At 45.5% G+C, this 21901-nt stretch overlaps 1 protein-coding gene across 1 annotated transcript in view; it reads right to left on the bottom strand.

Annotated features, from left to right (window-relative positions):
* ANO8 (anoctamin 8) overlaps positions 1-17031 on the bottom strand; it is a 43724-nt gene extending 26693 nt beyond the window's left edge. The window contains exons 1-2 of the mRNA XM_066635647.1: positions 16680-17031; positions 3709-3819 (exon numbers count right to left, since the gene is read on the bottom strand). Of these exons, the coding sequence (XP_066491744.1) occupies positions 3709-3819; positions 16680-16785 (217 nt within the window). The 5' untranslated portion in view covers positions 16786-17031. The remainder of the gene's footprint in view (positions 1-3708; positions 3820-16679) is intronic.
* Positions 17032-21901: the final 4870 nt, after the last annotated feature.

Genomic DNA, 21901 nt, shown 5'->3' on the forward strand with positions numbered 1-21901 from the left:
CCTAATGTTTCCTACCTGCTGCCGGGGTTTGGGTTGTGATCATGAAACCAGAAGTGGGTTGTGATCAATTTTTTTTTTAACCATTTACAAGCCACGAGGAGCCCTGCCAAGGGCTCTGTGGGGCTCCCTGCACCCTGGCAGCAGATAGGGAACACTGGAAAAAAGCTCTCTCTGCTCTGCAGTGGTACAATCCTGGGGATCGTGTTGCTGCCTTTCCCTTTCCCCAACCCCTTAAGTCCTTAAGGCTGAGTCCTCAGGCTGGGGTGTTGCAATGACCCAGTTTGAGAACCTCAAGAATAAGGCTTCTTCAGTGGAGCAACAGTCCCTTAACTCTTTTATGCATGCAGCCCTTCACAATCATATGTGGGCTTCCACAGATACCCCTGGCCACAGTCTATGGCTACTTCCCAAGACATGATTTCATTTCAGTTGTCCTTTCTTGTGCCTTGTTTATTTCTACAATCTCATTTCATGCTCCCCACTTCTCCAAGTGGCAAGAAGTTCCAAGGACAGCCCCAATGAGGTTTCTCCTCCTTCCTTGTAGGAGAAATCATTGGAGACTTACAGGCAGGAGTGCCTACTCTGATTAAAGCTATTCCTGGAGATCACCCCCCCCCCAATATAATGTTGAAAATTCTTGGAAGGTGTGTTAAAATCTCCAGCAGTGCCTTCAGTAACCTGGAGACCAATGTTCATTTCTGGAGATGCTAGGCCAATCCTGAGGGTTGGAAACAGGCTCTTTGCACTACTTAGTTTAGTATTCAGCCTACAGGCTGAGCATCAATTAGAAGTGAGCAGCATGTGTGTACCTACAAGGGAACAACAGATCACATCAAAACTCCCCTGAAGGAAGCCCTACACCAGGGGTGTCAAACTCATTAAATACAGTGGGCCATATCATTCATGATGCCTGCTGAGGGTCGGAAGCGATGATGTCATTTGGCAGGAAGTGATGTCATTTAACAGGTCAAAACCTGTTCTTGTGTAGGAACTCATTAGCTGCAAATGACAGAAGAGAAGATAAATAAATCTTGATCATATTTCAAGATATGGGGGAGCCCAATTATAATGCAGGCCACCCTTTCAGCAGTGAGATCTCAGCATTGCTCAGCAGCTGAGAGCCTGAGGGTCAGATAAAAAGCTTCTCCGGGCCGCATTCGGCCTCCAGACCTTATGTTTGACACCCTTGCCCTATACCCTACTCCTTAAGGTGCTTCTAGCTCTCAGTTTCCCTTTTGGGCTCTGTCTCATTCATCCCATCTCTCCCACACAGACACTGCAAAAACTGTACAGTAGTTTCTTACACATACCCCTTAACTCAGCGGCCTCACCTTAGCTGCAGGACATCTCTTCCCAAGATTTGGCAACTTTTCCTGTTCTAGTGAAGACACCTGACATTTCCTGCTAAGAACCCATCTATTATTAATCATTAAGAACTTTTCGCTGCTATTACAGCGACCAGCCTGAAACATGGCCAGCCAGGATTCATAACTATGCCATGCAGGGAGACAAACCACCATAAATTTGGCGTTCAGTTCCGGTTCCGATTCATCTGTATTATTTTCACTTGAAAAAAACAAAAACAAATCAACAAAAAAAAAACCCGTCCAGTTCAAATGTGAACTTTAAAAACTGGTTTGGCATCAGTTTAGATGCGTTTTATGCAGGCTCCTATCAAAACGCTTTCACTTGCCATACATTTCTACAAAATCGATACGATAACTCTTTACCAGGGACATTTTTAAAATTTTTTTTTGGGGGTGGGGGACATTGTCCCCAAACAAAACCCTTATAAGAGGATCAAAGCAAAACAAAGACAAGCAGGAAAATTGAATCATACAAATGAGAAAAAAGTGAGTGCCCTATTATTGAACTGGTTACCGCTCTGTTGTTCAGGGGCTAAATTCTGGCAACTGAAAGATTGATTTGGGTTCCATTCTGGTGACCTGAAAGAAGGTTCCCTGAGTTGGTTTTTGGATTTGGGTTCAGGTTCAATTAAAATGCCCTAGTTTTAATCCTACTCACATCCCTGCAGGCTAAACCTTTATATGTGAACGCTCTGTTACAGAGACGGACGCAGCTTTTTGCATTCCTGTTATTAGTTATTAGCGATAATTGCACTAGCACAGCTGCAGTCCAAAAGGGACCTTTTCCGAGGGCTGTCTGTCAGGGCCTCCTCCCAGGCAGCGGTTAGAAAGTGGGGATCTGAAGTCTTAAGAGGAGAGATTACCACCACTACCCCCTTTGGTACTACATTACGGTCTGGCTTCTAGCCCAGTCTGGTGTCTCCTTTCAAGCAGCCAACCTGCTACCCATACTGGGCCTTCCTTTTGCTGCCAGAAAGGAAAAAAACCCCAGCCTCCCGCACCACAAGAACATCTCTTACATGCAGAATTTATCTGGAAGCTTTGCAGCTGGCAGGCTCTCTCGGCTTTGCAGGAAAAGACAGAGGCTACTGCAGGGCTGTGCAAGCAGGTTCTGGGGCGAAGGACTCCTGGGTTCCTTTTCCAGGTGGAAAGCTCCTAAACGTGCTCTGCCTTTGGCTATCACAGCTCTGTGGCTTCCATACAACACCATAGACACAGGTGACTCTAAGCAGGTTCTATTCACTAATACGAATCTATTTTATATAGTTTCCCCCACAAAGTCTTTCAAGAAAACAAACTCAGGTGGTTTTCTCAACTGACAGTCCAATCCAATGCCGGCTGGGCACCAGCGTAATATACTTTGCGTCGGCGGAGGTTACTTTACAGCAATTGCAACGATGCACTCTGCTGGCCACTGACAGGAGCAGGAGCCCAAAATTGCTCCTGTAGTTACAGGAGCAGTGGTCAAATTGCATTGCCGAGCTCCCAAGATCGCATGAGCTGCCATATTCTGCACTAAATCCAATTTTGGGACAGTCTTCAGGGGCAGCCCCAAGTAGATCATGTTACGGTAGTCATGTCTTGATGTTACCAAGGTATGGACCACTTAACAAGTATGTTAAAGATTGCCACCTTATTGCAGTTTGTCATGACTTCAAGCCTATATACCAGTGGTTCTCACACTTTTAGCACCAGGACCCACTTTTTAGAATGAGAATCTGTCAGGACCCACCGGAAGTGATGTCATGACCGGAAGTGACATCATCAAGCAGGACCACTTTTTTAAAACTCTAGACTGTAATCCTACCCACACTTACTCAGGAATAAGTCCCATTTACTATCATTGTTAAAAGAATATACAGAATAGCTTGTTAAAAGCACAGGTCTGTAATATTTCCCCAAATGTAATCACATACCATTGTAGCATCAAGTCTAATATATTAAAAATATAACATTGAAATGAATGGGGACCCACCTGAAATTGGCTCGTGACCCACAGTTTGAGAGATACACATTCTTCAGTGTATCCACTGACACATGCACGCACATGTACAGACGCATAGGGTTATTTTGCAAAACTATTTATAATTTTGTTTCCAAAACAGCAGCCCGACAGACCAAAGTTCAGTGAAGCTCTGGCCTAGCAAGGAGCTGAAATGATAGGAAAAGCCTTACCTGTTGTTGTTTGCCAAGCAAACTGAACAACAGGCAACTGAACAACAAGAACAAAATGATAATAATAATAAATTGGCAACCTTAATTTTGTTTTGTGGGACATGATAGCCACTAGTCCCCAGCCATGCTCCACCCCAGAGGCAGCTGCCTGTCCAACAACACACACCTGGCAAAGTCATGAGGACGTCGCAGTTCTCCGTTGGCACCGTTTTCATCCATGATTTGTGGGACATGATGTAACGCCCGGCCTGCAACAGCCGCTTGCCAAAAAGCTTATCTGTGCAGAAAGGAAGAGCAGAAGGGGATGTTACCATGGTTGAAAGCCATGTGTGACTGAGACACAGAGAAAGAAAGTGGTATTGCTAGGGGGGTGCAGGCCTCACCAGGTGACATACTCGGAGGGGGGTGACACCACTACTAGCCAAAATTGTGAAATCTTGGTATTTTCTAACAATACCATTATGTTATATATCATTTGATGTGGAATTTCCAGCAGAATGCAATGAAGCATAGTACATTTAAATATCTGCATTCTATCAAACGTTTCAAATAAATAACTAGAAAAGGAAAGCACAACTGCCTTATGTAACAAAAAGTAGATTTTCATAACTCTAAACTGACCAATAAGACTGCTAGTTCCAAGGGCCAATGAGGTGTTATTATGACATAGCAGGGAACCAATGAGGTGTAAGTATGAGTCAGCTCTCATTGCCATGTATCGAGCGAATATTAGTACTCTTATTCAGTTGTGCTAGTGCATTAAGTTGACCACTAGCTTTTGTTGGTTAGTAATGTGTTATACAGCTACATATTTAAATACATAAATGCTGTTAATGGGGGTGACAGCAGCCCTAGTGGTACCACTGCATTTGGGTTGTGCGTATGATATTGTAATTTATTCTGAATGGTTTGGTACAGGAGGAGGTCCATCATAGTAGTGACGCAATAAGCTCTCGCACCAGGTGATGCAAACCCTAGGGATGTCTCCGAGAGGCCCATCACAAGATTGTCATCTTTCACACATCCTGTTCCTAACCCTTTAACCAAATAACTTTATGCAGTAATGTAGCAGGCAAAACTGTGTCTCCCTCCCATCTCCCTGCAGCATTCATTTCATGTGAGCAAACCTTTGCATGCTTGATTTCTTAGTATCAGGCTGCTGTAAAAAGAAGTTGGCATCCCTATCCAAGCATAGTATCTCTAGCTATCTAATGGTTCATCATTCAGTTTCCAACGGTGCTCAGCCAGATCACCCAATGGGAAGTCCATAAACAAGGCATGAAGATAACAGCCCTCCTTCAACATTTCTCCCCAACCCTTCATATATAAAAGAGCTAGACTGCCTCTGCACATGAAGGTTCTATTTAACTATCTTGGTTAAAGCACTGACAGACTTAGGCCCAAATCCTAACCAACTTCCCAGCACTGGTACAGTGGTGCCAATGGGGCATGTGCTGCATCCTGCAGTTGGGTGTCAATCATGGAGGCCTCCTCAAAGTAAGGGAATGTTTGTTCCTTTACCTCAGAGCTGCATTGCCCTTATGTCGGTGCTGGAAAGTGGGTTAGGAATGCCCCCTTCTCCTCTTCTATGAATTTATTCAGTCCCCCCTTCTCATAAGAACCTAAGTGAAATTCTGCAGCATCAGAACAAAGGTCCATCTCATCCAGCAACTTATTGCATCCAGCAACCTAAACCACCAGCCCCATATGGGGGTCCTGGGTTTCCTTGATAAATATGTCCATCTTGGCAAAGGCAGCAGAGTGCTGTTGAACATGGAGGTTTCATTTTCTCAATCAGCATTAGCAGCTGTCATTGATCTTACTCTTTATAAATCTGTCTAACATCCTCTTAAAGCAAACAATTCTCTAAACCGCAAGGTCATTGCTCCATCTTATGATAGTGAATTTCATAAGCAAATCACGCATCATGTGAAGAAGTACATTCTGAATGTGCCCCTTGGGCAGCTATGCCTACTTCTTCCATTTGGCAGGGTCATGAGAGGAAAAGAACAGTTCTGCTGGCTCAGGGCCTGAATTGATCTTTAGTTTCACTCAGGAGGGCTTTTCTTGTCTTTTCAGAATGAAACCTCAGTGTACAGGGGCAGTCTATCTTGAAGTGCTGGGTGCAGTATAAGACAGCAGGTGATCACCTTCTTTTCCTGCTTGTGGAAGCTTGGCAGATGGTCAGTGCTAATGTCAGGTATCTGACGGGTCACTGTTGGAAACAAGAGTAGATGTGAGGACTATTAGTGGTTACCACCCATGTGGGCTAATAATGGAACCTCCAGGTTCAGAGGCAGTCTACCTCCAAAAAGCAAGTGCTAGAGATAAACAACTCCAGAGAAAGTTTAGTCTCTGTAACCTGCTTGTGAATTTCTTAGAGGCATCTGTTGGAAAGATGAATACATGGTCTGATTCAGCAAGGCCGTTCTTATAGCAACAACCTGACTTTCATCCACTTGACCTTCTTTGCTTTGCTCTTTTAGCCATTTTCAATTATAACCACACTTCAAATATCGTCCTTTTCGTTCAATTTCATCCAACCTTCTACGACATTCATTTTTCTATTATTTCTGTTTATTTAGGCTTTGCGTACATTTGCATGTGTTATATGGTCAAGGTGACCAGATGCCATAGCAGCAAAAGAGGACAAAGGCAAAAGAGGACAAGGCATCCCAAAATGTAGGACATCCAAGAAAGATATAGGACACAACAAAATAAAAGTTAAAAACACTTGTATACTAATTTCATGTGGTTAATTTAAACAATATATTACTTAGCATCAAAATTAAAACTATATTACATATAATTTATTACATAAAATTTATTAGTTACTAGAAGGCTATGCACTGCCTGCAGGGACCTGCTCACAGGGAAAAGGAGGACATCTAAGTTCTTTTCCAGGACATGAGGCTAAATAAGAGGACATGTCCTGGAAAAGGAGGACATCTGGTCACTCTGTTTATGGTTGGTTGTGTACATTTTTTGCCAGCCAAAATAAATTTGCAAGCCAAATCAGGCTAAGCTTTGACATTCATCCATTTTTGACTTTCACCCTTGCTCTGGTCCCTAACCAGATGAAAGTGTATTGCTATTATTAACATTTGGCTTCCAAATGAACAATACAAACTCTGTGAGTGGCCTGCCCACTCTGTGACCCCTTGTGAGGATGCACCCAAAAAGCATCAAGCTAGGAAGAATTATGCCTCCTCTTTCGTTTACCACCTGCTTTAAAAATTATGTTTGGGAGGATAAGAGCTCAGGTTGGTGCCATCTATCGATTGGGTTGAAAACTGATAGCTGGCCATGTTTTGAGAAGTTAGTCGGAGAAGCTGAGCTGGGCCTTACGTACCCAAACAGGAGCTCTCGCTTTCTCCCTTTGCTGGAAATGATCCATAGAGGTTTTAGTTACAGGAATGTCCCAGTGCAAGACATTCAGCACAGCCGGACACAAGAGGGGCAGAGATGACTCAGCAAGACTGCACCGTAGTATCCCTGGCAAAAACTACTATATTAAAATTATACTTCCCTCCCCACCGCACACATGCAGCCAATTCTGGCCCTCAACCTACAGCACCTTTTGTTTTATCTCCTCCTCAACAGGGTTGCCATGTCCCTCCCTCAGCAGTGCTCCTCTGCTTTTTATTCACTTGTTTCAAAATTCCCAATATATATTTGCTTTGGACTATTTACATCCCATCTTTGTTTTCCCGTGGGAAACCCAAAGCAGCTTGCAGCAGATTAAAAACAACAAAATATATAGAACAAAACAGATGAAAAGAACAAGCGAATCAACAACAAACTACAAAGCTTTCCCACAAAAGTCATAACCAGGGAAGTAAACACAGGTACACAGCCAGGCACCAACGAAGAAGAATGAACTTTGAAGTAAAAAACCAAAAAATTTAAGGTTTGTTGAAAATGAGAGTTTCAGTCTTGCAGAACGCCAGTACTAACAGGGCCATCCTGATCTCACATGGAAGGGAGATCAATGGGCTGGATGCCACACCAGGGAAGACCCCATCATAGATTACTGCCAGCCTGACCTCCAAGGTCATTGGCACCCACAACAGGATCTGCCAACACACAGGCAGCCAATGCAAATTGTATAACAAGGGCATGTTGTGATCAGAATCCCTGACACCAGCAAGCAACCTGGCAGCTGCATTCTGTCCTAACTGAAGCTTCTGAACAATCTTCAAGGGCAGTCCCACAAAAAGTGAATTATAACAAACCAATCTAGACATCTAGAACACATCGCCAGGTCTGATTGAGCCAGGAGTGGGCCCAACAACCAAAGTGGGCAGAGGCATTTTTGGCTATAGCTGTCAGTTGCCCATCCAGGAGCAGAGCTGAGTCCGATATGCAACACAAAGTGTGCAGGAGAACAATTTACAAAAAAGAGGATACAGAAGTGTCTAAAAAAATTAAATGACAGAGAAGACAGTAATTGTAAACCAGGGCTTTGGCTTTTTTGGTTTTTTGCAAGTACCAGCATTGCAGGAACTACGTCTGCAAGTGCCACTGCCCCAGAGCCAGCTGCTAGGTGTAGATGTGGACCTCCTGCCCCACGGTGGTCCACGCAACAAAGGAGAGGCTGCTCATGTTGTGCTGCCTCCTGAACCTTCCCCTGCTTGGCCCCTCCCTTCCTGCCACCAGGTGGACACACAACCACACTTTTGATGTTGGTGCACTGTCAGCTCAGCCATCTCCACTTCTTGCAGGGTTGGAAGGCAAAGTGATTTCATGAGGTCTTTGTGGCAGTGGGGGCCAAGACCCACTTCCCATTCTGTTACCAGTGGTACCCACACCAGTGGTTGAAAAAACACTGGTCAGATGCTAAGCTAAACTAACAGAGTATACTAACAGTGTCAGGGACCAGCATGGGGGAAGGACGACACTCTCATATGACCCCAAGATAAACGGGATGACCCCAAGATAAACGGGACAAGTCGATGGGTCCCCATAGTGAAACATCAGGTGCCACCGGCCCCCACCAGAAGCCTTGCACAATGCAAGGAAACCGCAGTTGGGCAGCCTCATTGCAATGAGGATGCTCAGTCTGGCTCTTCCATGGGGTGGACAAGATGGTGCAGATATACTGGAGCGCAATGGCTTGAACAGCCGCATCATGAGCACTGATGAGGAGGCTAACCGAAGCCACCTGATGGCTGACTGAAGAGCGGAAGGAACAAGGGTGGAGTGGTTTACCCCCTTCCCCTTTCTGACTCATTGATTGGAGGCACACAGAGATGGGGAAATCAGGTGACACTCATTGCTTATTCTTTCCTCCACACCCCTTACAGGGTTGAGGCTGAGACCCCCCTCCAGTATATCCACTATATATATATTTATTTACATTGTAGAAATGCAATACTTATATTAGCAGATTAACTGGACTATCAATAATTCTATTACTACATCCAGGTTTGTCTCTTTCAAAATTCCAATAATTGATTTCCATTTAAAGGAATCTTACTTTCTCTATTCCTTTTCCAATCCAATGAGATTCCAGTCTCACTAGATGTTCGAGTTTTACCCAGTATAATGTCTCCTGTGGATTTATCAGCAATCTGGACAGATGCAGTTTCCACCACTGCCTCAGCCTCATGTTTCACTTGTTGAATTTCTGCCTGTCAACATCAAGACTGGAGGATGAGCAGCAGGCCCACACTTCCATGCTCCCGGTGCAGATCCCCACCCCCTTCCCTTTTCTTGCTACAGGCTACAAATCCTTCCCCCACACAGTTCAATAGGAGGCCCCTTCTGGAGTTTCTTACCTGGGATGTGCCCCAGATGCCAACACTAATAACCTCCCCATCCAACACCTATTGCTTGGGAAGATCGTCTGGCAGCTGAGAAGATGGAGAAAGAAAGGGGGAGATGGGAATTTAAAAAGCCATCTGTCTCTATGGTAACCTCCTCCACCAAGGGACCAAAGATGGATTTCCATGCTGTATGCTAAATTCATCAGTTTTGCAGTTCTCATACATTCATACAACCTCCCCTTTCTGTAGCTAGGAAAAAGTCCAACCATTCAAGGCAAAACTTTGTGGCTTGAAGATCCCTTATCAAAATTGTGCTTTTAACAGAAAATAAGAAGGGTTAAGGTTGACTGACACACATGTAGATACTCACATGTGACTATCACATACGTGGTTATTTTTTCTGTGTGTTCATAAGCTTGCATGTCTTAGAAAACTCAATCTTGCCAGTTTTAGCACATGCCACAAAACCCACAGCCTTTCACGGGCAGCTTTACAATTCTCCATGAACGGTTTTGCGCATTAACTTGGATGAAGAAACACCTTCCACACAGGATAAAACAATCTCCAGAGGGGTACAAGAGCCATCCTGCACTGTGGGTAGGATAGACTTATGTTACAGGTTTATACCAATCTGGGACCGGTTTAACAGTCATGGCTCCCCCCCCCCCAAAAAAAAAAAAAAAAAGTCCTAGGTATTGTAGTTTGGCAGGGGTGCTGAGAATTCTCCATTAGTTATCCCTGCCCTCATTCACAGAACTACAGTTCTCAGACTGGAGTTAGTAAATAAGGCAGTCAAATCAATTGGAGGACTGGAGCGCCACAAGAAATGGCCACAATGCTTGGGGTTATTAAGCTTGGAAAAAGACAATTTAGGGAGGGGCCATAGCTGAGACTTACAACATTATACATGGTGTGGGGAAAGAGAGAGAGAAGTTCTTCTGCCTTGCTCAAGACACTAGAATCAGAGGTCACCTAATTTAAAACTGACTGCCAGGAGATTATGGATAGAAAAAAGGAGCCACTTATTCACACATTGCACAATCAGTCCATGGAATGCACCGTCACAAGACATGATGAGGATCACTAGCTTGGATGGCTTTAAAAGGGAACTGAACAAAGACACTGGAGACTGGAGGACAGGTCTAGCAACAGCTACTAGCCATGAGGCTTTTATGTTGCCTGCAGGACCAACCACAGTATGCGTATGAATGACAGCTGTAGGGTGGAGGGAGCGGGTAAGCCTTTTTCTCCTGCTTGTGGCTCCTCAGAGGCACTGTGAGAAACAGGATGCTGGGCCTTCGGCCTGATCCGGCAGGGCTTTTCTTGTATTCTTATGAAGTTCCTTGGGAGGAGGAAGAAAGTTTCAACCTAGTTTTAAGTTTGCACCACCACCCAGCTATGAACTCCATCACTATAAGCTTCCTTCTACAGAGTCCAACCATTGGTCCATTTAACACAGCATTGCAGACTGTGACTGGCAGCGGCCAGGGCTTGGACAGAGAGAGGATGCTTTCCTGGGCCAACTATTAGAGCTGCTTTTAACTGGAAAGTGAACCTGAAATCTTTGGTGTGCAAAGCAGATGCACTAACCACCAAGTTATAGTCTCGCATAATAGTGTGTTCAACAGGTATAATCTTTAAATGGAAATTCCAGGGATGCAGGCAAAGCACATATGTTCTTTAGCTAATATTGACCTCAGCTTTGGAACTGCCTTATGTTACCGGATCCTTGCCCTGCCTAGCCTGATACAAGCTGCTGCGACTGGTGGAAGCTGCCCCAGGGCTCAGGCTCAGAGACAGAGATCCTGCTCAACAAGAACCTTTATCTGGAGACCAAATCGGAGACCTTCCACACGCAAAGCATCCATTCCACCACTGACCCCTAGCAAACATCCCCTCCAAAATACACAGGGTATCCAAGGATGGAATCTTATATAGGAAGGCTCCAGAGAGAACCAAGCAGTCACCTTCAGGATACGTCTCAAAAATCCAGCCAAACCAGAACAGGCGGCAGACAGGAAAAGGGTGTGAACAGTCAGACCTGGTGCAATGCCAATGGGGCGCAAAGGGTGAAACACTTCTCAGAATCCGTCCCAAAAGATAAGCAAGGTGTGCTGATATAAGGAAGTTGCTAGGAGAGAGAATGGGAGGGGGAGATGGTCTGGAGAGCGGACTGCACCACTCTAGAGAGCGCCTTGCTAGGGCAATTTGCAAGTTCATTGTCATAAGCTGACATTTATTACTAATATTGAATACTACCTTGCCCTCCCTTAAGAACTTAAGAGTCTGGGTGGATCGGACCGCAGCTCAAACTAGACTAGTGCCTTCCAACAGAGCAACTTGATGACTCTGAAGTCCACAGGTGACAGCCCTTCCTGGTCATTTGCTCCTCAACTGGTATTAGTGGTGTACTTCCCCTGAACATGGAGGTTCCATTGTTAGCTGTGATGGGGAATGGTTACTGAATGAGCCAATGCAACAATCAGTCTGCAGGATCAGGCCAAAGAATGCCCAAGGCTAGCATTCTCTTTCCAAACAGCAGCCAGCCAGATGCTTCCACAAAGGAACAGGCCTTCTGTTTCTCCACAACACCTCCACAAACCCTTCTTTGGGTGCTTGCCTTCTCCCTCTCCTATAACTGGTATTCAGAGGTAGATTGCCTAGAAACATGGAAGTTACATTTATCTGTTGTAGCTAAATAGACACTGCTAGATCTATTCTTCACAAATTTATCTCAAACCCCTTTTAATAAAAGCATAAGACCTACACAACTGGCGTTTAGGGGGCAATCCTAGCCCCTTATGTCAGTGCTTTCTACCACTGACATAGGGGCAATGCAGCTCTGAGGTAAGGGAACAAACATTCCCTTACTTTGAGGAGGCCTCTGTGAGTGACACCCAACTGCAGGATTCAGCACATGTCCCATTGGCACCGCCATGCCAGTGCTGGAAAGCACTGACATAAGGGGTTAGGATTGTGCCCCCAGAGATAGACTGCTTCAGATCATGTTGGTTCCATTTTTAGGTTCACAACTAGAGCTTGACCCTTCTACCTGGAATGTATCTAACCTAGAATAATAACATAAGAACAGATCAGAAAATTGAAGGAAACATGAAGGCAACCCTCCCCCACTGTTTACCACCAACATACAATACATGTATAGAGGCAGACTGCCTCTGAACATGGAGGTTCCATGTAACCAACATGAGCCAGTGAAGACTTCTCCTTGAATTTGAACATTTTAAAAAAAAATTTAAATTATCATTTCTTGTGGCACCAAATTCCATAAGTTAATTATGCGCTCTGTAAGCTTCTCATAGGTAGCTCTAAGGTCAATGACTAACTTTTAGCTATTCTAGAAAAACTGCTCCTTGATTAACCCCCTTGATTCCAAGGATATTTGTGATAAAGAGAAATCTACCTAAGGGCATGCTCAGTTTTGAGATTGACATAGAACTCTGTTTTATTAATTTGGACAGCATTTGAAAACTGTGCAAACTTTATCGCAACTAAGGTCAGAACTGGTTGTGTGAAAACAGAATTCATGGTTGATTGGCATGGCAGCAGCTATTAAAACGTGACAGCTGAGAATGGAACTTCCATTGGCAGAGTCAGTCTACCTTTGAATATCAGTTGCAGATGAGAGCTGAAAGACAAGAGGGGTGAGGGCCCAATCCTATCCAACTTTCTAGCACTGATGCAGCCACAATGCAGCCCCAAGGTGAGGGAACAAGTGTTCCCATACCTTGAGGAAGGCTCTGTGACTGCTGGCCCACCACAAGGTGCAGTGCATGCCCCACTGGCACGGCTGCACCAGCACTGGGAAATTGGATAGGATTTGGCCCAAAGTTGTCTTCATCCTGTGAGATCCTGGAGGCATCTGGGCTGTACACCATTAGAAACAGGAAGATGGGCAGGACGGACCCTTAGTCTGATCCAGCAAGGCTGTTCTTATACTCTTATGGGTTAGATCAGGGGCATCCAAAGTTTTTGGCAGGAGGGCCACATCATCTCTCTGACACTGTGCAAGGGGCCAGGGAAAAATATAATTAATTTACATAAGTTTACATAAATGAATATATTAAAGATGAACTTATATGAATGAATGAAGGTCTTGCAATAGCTCAAGGCCTATAAAAGGCCTTGCACAAAGCAAGGCTGGCTTTTCCTTTGCTGCCGCTACTGCATCACAGACATGAGGCAACATCCCACAGCTCACATGAAAGGTCAAAAGTTGCTCTCAACCTGAGAGAAGTTGCATCAGGCCAGTGTGGGCTCCAACAAATCTCCGGAGGGCCAGAGGCTCATTGGAGACTGGGGGCTCCCTGAGGGCTGCATTGAGAGACCTTGAGGGCCACAAGTGGCCCCAGGGCCGGGGTTTGGGCACCCCTGGGTTAGATAAACTCATGGCAAACCAGTCTAGTAGTATCTTATTAACCATGACAATTGAGAATGAACCTCCACATTCATTCTGCTGGGGGCCAAACAAGACTGTTGCCTTGTCCCTTCAAGATTTAGAAGGGTGTGGCATGCTCCCCCCCCAGCTTCTGTTGGAAGAGTATGCTTCCCTTTGCAGGATTCCACAGATCCACCTTTCTTCTGGGATGTACAGTAGATGCTAATTCATCCTACACACACAATTTAATTGGTCGGGGACACAGCCCCTGTTAGCCCAGGAGATCCTGGGAAAGGTGGAAAGAGAGCAACGTTAGAGAACTGCACTCTTCAACGGGTGTCGAAAGAGTTTGACAAAGGAGCCCTCTCTCAGTCCATCACTGGCAACCGCCTCTGGCCAGATGGGAATAAAGACAGCTTCTCTCTGAGCTGCAAAGGAAACAGGCCCAGCATTGTGGGTGCCCATGATCTCTTTGGCACAAATGCAGCGTAGGAAGATGATGGCATTGCTGAGAGAGTATGTGCATGCCAGCAGGCGGGCAGAAGTCCCCACAGCAAGACCCTTGGGTGGACAGTTTTGGAACTAGTGCAGAGGAGAGAAGAGTACAAGCATAACAAGAACATGGCCTGCTAGCTTTCCACAGGTGAGGCATTTGTAACACACAACAGAGCATTTAAATATTTGGACACCCTCCTGCAACCGGAAATGCTGCAGTCGGGTGGCATTGACTCTGAAATACTTATTTATGCTTGATTTTGAAGGAAATTGGATTTAAAAAAAAATTCTATTGCATGGAAGTCCCAAAATGCCTGCAAAGAAGGTTGATAAGCTCTTGCAATGAGCTGTGCTTCAGTCTAGCAGCTCTGCTCTTGCAAAGCTTGACTTTGTTCTAAACTACTATCAATTGCACACAAGCCCCAATATATTTACAACGCTGATCCTGCTTATGTTTAGTACCATAACTATCACCCTGCCCAATCCTATATATGGCCAGAAAGAAATCCTGCTGAATTCTGCAGGAATTTTTCCTGAGTAAGAGTGAATTGGGATGCAGCATTCATTAGCCTACACAACAGATGTAACTGATGAAAGAAGGTCTGTATTGGCCAAGCAGCTTAACTCCTGCAATGCTGCTTGGTCTATCAGTTGAGCTCTAGCAAAGCTTATCTACCTCCTGCAAATGCTAAACAAAATTAATTAGGAATATTTATATGAACAATTTGTAAATTTTGTAGATGAAAGCTGATCAGACAACACAGCTGGAGCTCGAATTATGCTTCAATGTTGCTATAACTTGGGAACATCTCTTGTTGACACTACTGGATTTTCACTTTGCAAAAGACTGAGCAAAATGCACCAGACCAAAATCTACTCCCGCGGAGAGCAATCCACTGAGCCTGGGTTAAACTCAAAGAGCAAGAAGCAAGCACATCCAAGCTAACTCTTAAGTTGTCTTTCTTGTTTCCCGAAAACTTCTACCACCTACACCTTGATAGGACGTTGCATTCCATTACAGGTGCTCAAGCAAGAGACATCCAAAGTCAACCTATGAGGCACAGTCACACTGGGATGTTTTCCTGCCCCACTGAAATGGACATGCCCCATATTTATTTCCAGAAGGGCGCTATAGGAATTATCTGCCATACATCTCAGACCCTGTCCATCCTGAATTCTTTTGTTCAAATTTGCACCAATTCCTCCCCAAATTTCCCACACCTAACCTTGGGGAAGCCGACTTAAGGTCACCCTTGCTGCAGAACTACAGAGCCATCATTTGCTCATACACCTCTGAATTTCAGCAGAGGCAAAACTCCGCTGAACGTCGCCAACAGAGCAAATTTCATCCAGGGACCTACAGCCATTACACCTGCACAAATCGCCTAGAATCAGATCATTTTTTAAAATCTTGCATGGATCCTCTTCTGGAGAAGTTGAATTAACAAAAAACAAAACTAAATTAACAAATTAATTAACAAAAAACACAACCCAGGCCTTTCCTGGAATCTCGATTCATTCATTTCAGCTTCTCTCAATGCCTCTTTCCCCAATCCCACCCAAATAATCCGCCGGGGACAATGAACCGTGCCAAAGCTACAGGAGACAATGAAGTCGTACAAAGAGCCACATGTTACCAGAAGGACCAATATGAATGACAGGGGATGGTGGGAAAGGGGTATGGCATGGGGGGTGCCGAGAGGCCTTCTACCTGGTTTGCAGGCCTCAAATTTGGTCAGTCACTTCCAGACCACAAGCCAAGGTCCCCCCACTTGTACGTTTAGAGAGATACATGCTTTGTTGTCCCATCAGATCCACGGACGCCACCCTGCTACCATCCTGAGCACAGATCGGGTGGCATCTGCAGTGGACCGCAGGACCAGCACTCCTCGCCCTCTGCTGCCGCTGGCGGTGGCACTTGGGTGCTCCTCCGTGCCAACGTACAGTATAAAAATTCTGAATGGGCCGAAATAGCATTGCCCCCCCCCGCATCTCCCTGGTGTTGTAGAAGGATGACATCAGGCTGAGAGAGATGAGGAGGAGCTCCCAGGACAGAGAGCGTGTAAAAATCCACAATGCCCGCAGGGGGAGACCCAAAATACATTTGGAGACCCCCTCCCCAAATTGGAGCATGATTTGTCACTTGTTACTACAAAACGGAAGGCCGGCCAAGGTTCAGTCTTTGGTCAACAATGCCGAATAAGAGTAACAGCTGCAAGACAAAAGCCTGCCACCCGCAGAGACGCGCTGACCGCCTTTCTGGGGTTGCGGTGCCGCTACAACTCCTTCGCATCCCTTCTCTGGAAGGGGTGACCCTTATTTCCCACCACCTCATCCATCAAACCATTCAAAAGCTTGGTCTTTCTGAACTCTGTCAAAGTCTGGAGCACATCCCTGACAGCTCAACATTCGGTGTGGCTTCAACCCCCCCCTTTCCAAGAGGCAACCAGAGATGGGGTTCAAGGCCCCCCAACTTACCCAGGACCCCTGACGGAGGCGGTGCAGCTTCTCCATCTGTGGTGCCCCGCTTGTGCCGTTCGTTCTCCTGGGAGCCCGGTGCTGGTCCGGCCCCAGCCTCTGGCATCGTGGCTCAGCTCAAGGTTGAGGGCTGGACCACAAAGACAGCATTGCAGCAAGCAGCGATGCGGGCTCGCCAGAGCCAAGAAAGCCACGGCTGGTCTCACAAGTGCCAGGACAGTGTCAGGGGGTGCATAGGGCAGCAGGGGAGCTGGGGCAGCTGTCGAGCCATCCAGGTTAAGCTGGGACAGGTATCTCACAGGTGCAGAGGGGGGTCTCCTGTCATAGACCAGGTGAGCACCTGCCACAGCGGGTTCTCCTAATGCATGCAGCACCAAAAGGAGCTCCCAAGCAAGCAAGCAAGCAGACAGGCAGAAGGAGGGGACAAAGGGTAGGGAGGAGGAAAAAAAAACCCCAAGAGTTAAGAGCAAGGAGCTTTTAATAGTCTGGTTGGCCTGCGTCTCCCCAGCGCCATCTGCCAGCTGTGTTCACAGGGCATGATTATTTCTCCTTCAAAATTCAAAGCTTTTTTTTTTTTGGTTGAACTAGATAATAATGAAAGTAGAGCTCAAAGACATTTTCTAGGAGACAAGGGGAATTCTCAAGCAAGTTCTCATAATTTGGTTTTCACATACACACAGGCATACGCGCGCACTCTTAATGCTCACAGCGGCAGAGGTTGTCCGGTTTTAAAACAAGGTAGAAAAACTCACAAGTGGGGCATGGAGAGGAAGGCACAGCTCATTGTTTGTCCCCAGTATCAGGTGCTTGGAGCTAGACTGCCTCTGAACATGGAAGTTCTATGTGGGTATCAAGGCTCATGATAAACCTATCCATTGTGAAATTTACGCTTCATACTAAAAGCACATAATATTTATTAACACTTTTTCCAACGCCTTCTTAGGTACCTTAAAAGAGGATAAGAAAATTTCATGGAGGATCGCTTTATCAATGGCTGCTAGCCACACTGGCTATATGGAACCTCCAGGTTCAGAGGCAGACTACTTCCAAACACCAGGTGCTGGGGACAGGGAAGGGATGTGGCCTTCATGCACTGCATCTGATGCATGTGAGCATCCCATTAAGGCACCTAGCTGGTCACTGCTGGGAAAATAAGAAATATTACTGGCCTAGATGGAATTTTCAGTCCAGTTCTGTAGAACTCTCTTTTATGTTCTCACTAAAGGAGACAAGGCAAATCCATAGAGAAGGAATCGTCTGTTGACAGCTATGAGCTCTGAATAGGCATATGGAACCTCCATGTGCAGAAATGGTCTACCCCTGAATACCAGACATGGGGGGAAAACAACGGAGAAGGATTGTTGCTTTTGCGCCCTGCTTGTTGGGTTCTGCTCAGGGCCTCCAGTTGGGTCACCATTGGAAACACAACACTCAACCAGATAGACCTTTGATTTGATCTAGTATGGCTGTTCTTAGGGACCATCGCCACATCTTATTCGAAGACTTACTTCCGTTTCTTCACTCCAAACCTCCCGCCCACCAATCTCAATGTTTATTTTTATCCATGTCAGTCGTTTTGCAAAGTTCCTCCCACCCCAACATCACTTCTTTGCACATAATCTATCTGGTTTATTTCACGCACAAGAGCTCACAAGTTTTGGAAATACCTGTCCAATCAATTCAATCTACTCTCTCTCTCTCTCTCTCTCTCTCTCTCTCTCTCTCTCCCCATGCACAGTCCATCTATGCAGACCCCATCAATGCTTACATGTACTTCTCTGAATCCCTCCACTTTTTTTCCTTCTCGGACTTTGTTTTTCCTTTCTTGACCTGAAATTGCTTCTTAGCCCTGAAGGTCAGCCTGTTATTTCCAGAGAGGACTAGGGAATGGGTGTTAAAATGCCAGAAGGTAACTTGACCTGGGACAAATACAGCCTTCTTGCTTGCTTCTTTTGCAAGATGACTTTAAACAGCCTGCAGTGTTCATGGGGTGATGGTGGAATGTATTTTAGGGGTGCACCCCCTTTCTAAATTACTGGCCTTCGTGGGGCACAGGATATGTGTGTAAAGAAAGGAAAGAGCATTCTGGCAAAGATATCATTAGAAAAAGCCAATCTGTTAACTGCTCAGCTTTGCATGTTATGGAATCTCTTTAAAACTGGAGGTCAGGACTGAAACCAGGCTGAAGTCTGGATCAAGACTCCCCTGTGAAATACACAAAGCTTAAAGCAATCTCCTGACCATGTGCAGAGTTCTTTACCCTCAATGCTAAGAAGCCACTACTAGTCTCTCCGGATCTAGGATCACAGCGAAAGGATTATTCAGAAAGAATTTCTGGGATAACACGGTGTAAGAGTTCAGTCTCCATACCTCTTGTCTGAGAAATTCTGTATTATATACAACTTCTCCCTAGACACATCCTAGTGATTAAGAGCACAAGCAGGGAAATCTCAAGTTCAAATGTCATCACAGCTTCAAGCTTACTAGGGTGCAGTCCTATGCACACTAATCTGAAAGCCCCTCTGAACACAGTGGAACTTACTTCCAAGTAAACATGTATAGGACTGCACTGCAGATGTTTTTAAACAAGTCATGCTCTCTCCATCAGCCTCAGTGCCATCATCTGAAATGTGGGGTACGAAAACTGGCCTACCTTTAGGAGTTGTTTGTACCAATGGTGGCTAAAAAGACTGAGCTACACAATGGAAATCCCAGGTTCAAATCTGTATCTGCTATGCAATTACTGGATACACTTAGGCAAGCCACTTATCCTCTGCTTCAGTCTTTCCCATCTGCAAGATGGGGCTAAAATACCTTACAAGATTGCTAGGAGTTCTGAAACCATTCTGCTCTGTTGCCTGAATTGAAGAGGCTTTGCTGGATTTTACAACGGCCTTTCCTCTTATGCTTTGCAATATATCACACACATTCATGACACTGTATTAATAAAATAATATATGCAGCCGTTCCTGACCCCATTGCCTACATCTTAAGCCACAATTAGCCTCAATGACAGCTTCAAGGCAGCAGGGAGGGTGGGAAAAGCTACTTTGGGGGATTTTCAAATAAAAAGTTTGCAAATACGTTAATGCACTTAAGCACATTTCTAATTTTAAGAAATGGATTCTACACTAACAGCAAGTTGGATCTGCCTTGTAATCCCCTACTGCAGTACCCCATATATGGATCTGGGATCCATATGCATCCCAGGATCCAGGTCTACACCATTGCAACCACTTCATCCCTCTCCTGCACAACAGAGCCAGGAGAGATTCCAGATAAATTCTATGTGTCACAGACAGTCTTGCTGAGTGGGAGGGTGGCTTTTTAAATTTATTTTTTTGGTTCTTGTCTTGCAACAAAAGGAAAAAGAGGTAGACTGTGTGGGTTGCAGCAGGTTGGCTGCTTGAAAGGAGACACCAGTCTGGGCAGGAAGCCAGACCGTAATGTAGTAGTACCAAGGAGAAGAAAGAAAAATCTTTAGAAAAACCAAAATGCACTACGTACTGCACTAGTTTCCTAACCCTTCAAATCCTCATTTTAATTGCTAGCAGGTAGCTAGTTGCTCACAGCCTGTAAAAAGAAAAAGAAAAAAAAGATGCATGGCTCTGACATCACCACAAGACTGAGACAGGCTCATGCCTCTTCCATTTGAACTTGGAGATGTTTGCTGCTCGAGAGTCAGCGTTCAAGACCACAGTGCCTCTGAGCATGCACAAAGTGCTTTCTCTCTTAAGAAGCAGCTAAGCCAGGGCAGGATTGAGTTAAATAATTTATCTTTGGAACTACTTGCCACTAGATTCTTGCAGCTTAGTATAGACTTAGGAAGTCTCACTTTTACCACCCCCACAAACCACTGCTCTCTCTCTCTCACGCGCTCTCTCTCTCTCTACACCACTTAAACTACAAGCTTTAACCAACCAACTCTAACCTGTAACACTCTAACCAACCAACATCCTCATCTTCTAAAAAGTATTAAGGCATGTGAAAGTTTGCAAGACTGAGCACTGCAACTACTTATTCCCAAAGAAAAAAACTTAAATAAAATAAAAGCACCCTTAAGGGTGTTTTAAGAGAAAAACTGCAACCCCTTGGAGAAGATGAAATTAAAATGCTATTTCATAACCCAGCTAGCCACCTACATACAATCAGCTGCGAAAGTCTGGTTGGCTCCACCCTGGCTCTAAGCCACACCCCTCCGCTTCCCCTCTCGACCAATCACATAGCAGAGGAGCTCGTTGCCCACAGTTGAAGCCCAAAAGGTACGTCACGTTGTGCTGGCAAAGGAAGCTGGTTTCATTTGCCCTTCTCCAAAGGAAGCTTGCATGCGTTTCAAGAGGCTGCTGGGGTTGGGACTGGGGGGGCAGTGGGGGTTGAGGGGCAAAGTCCTAGGAACCATGTGGTCTGCCTTGCAGGGTGGGCTGTTAATTGCAAGAAGTTCCAGCATCTCCAAAGGCTATTTCAGGTATGTGCCTTTGGGCACTGGCAGGAATTTTGATGGGCAGGAATGCAAGGGGTATTTACATTTATTGCTCATCTCTTCTTTATTTTTTGCTTATTTTTTGTGTTTGTTTTGTACTTTGTTTATGTATTTGTTTTTTTGTATATTTATTATTTTTATGTTGGAAAATAATTGCATTCTCTGTTGCAGTTTTAATGAAGGCACAGGAGCTGTGCCAAGCAAAAAAACAATTGGCAGCTCAGGGTCCAATCCTATCCAATTTTCCATTGTGCAACTACAATGCAGCCCCATGGTAAGGGAACAAATGTTCCCATATCTTAAGGAGAACTCTGTGACTGCTGCCCCACTGCAAGATGCAGTGCATGCCCCATGGGCACAGCTGCACCGGCACTAGAAAAACAACAAAAAAGCTATGCAGTCAGACAGCCAGCAGCAGGGTGGGGGCTATCCAGTGTTCTGCATCGAGTGCCACATGTATGATTATACGCCTCTGGGGCATAAGTCATGGGTGTGTCCTCGGTGCAAGGAGCTCCAGGGTCTCAGGGAACGCGTCCGCTCCCTTGAAGCCTTGGTGGCCGACCTGGAGAAGTGCAGGCAGCCAGAGGAGGACCATGGGGAGACTTCCAGGGATGATCAGGCTTCGTCCCAACCTCAGGCGTGCAGCTCCTCGGCTGCCCGGGTGGGAAGACTCAGGACTGGAGGACGTCATCCTGGAGAGGAGGGAAACAATCCCCTAGGGGGGATCCCTTCTCCAGGGGAT

The sequence above is a fragment of the Tiliqua scincoides genome, chromosome 8 (genome assembly GCF_035046505.1).
Source record: "Tiliqua scincoides isolate rTilSci1 chromosome 8, rTilSci1.hap2, whole genome shotgun sequence".
Classification (NCBI taxonomy): Eukaryota; Metazoa; Chordata; class Lepidosauria; order Squamata; family Scincidae; genus Tiliqua; species Tiliqua scincoides.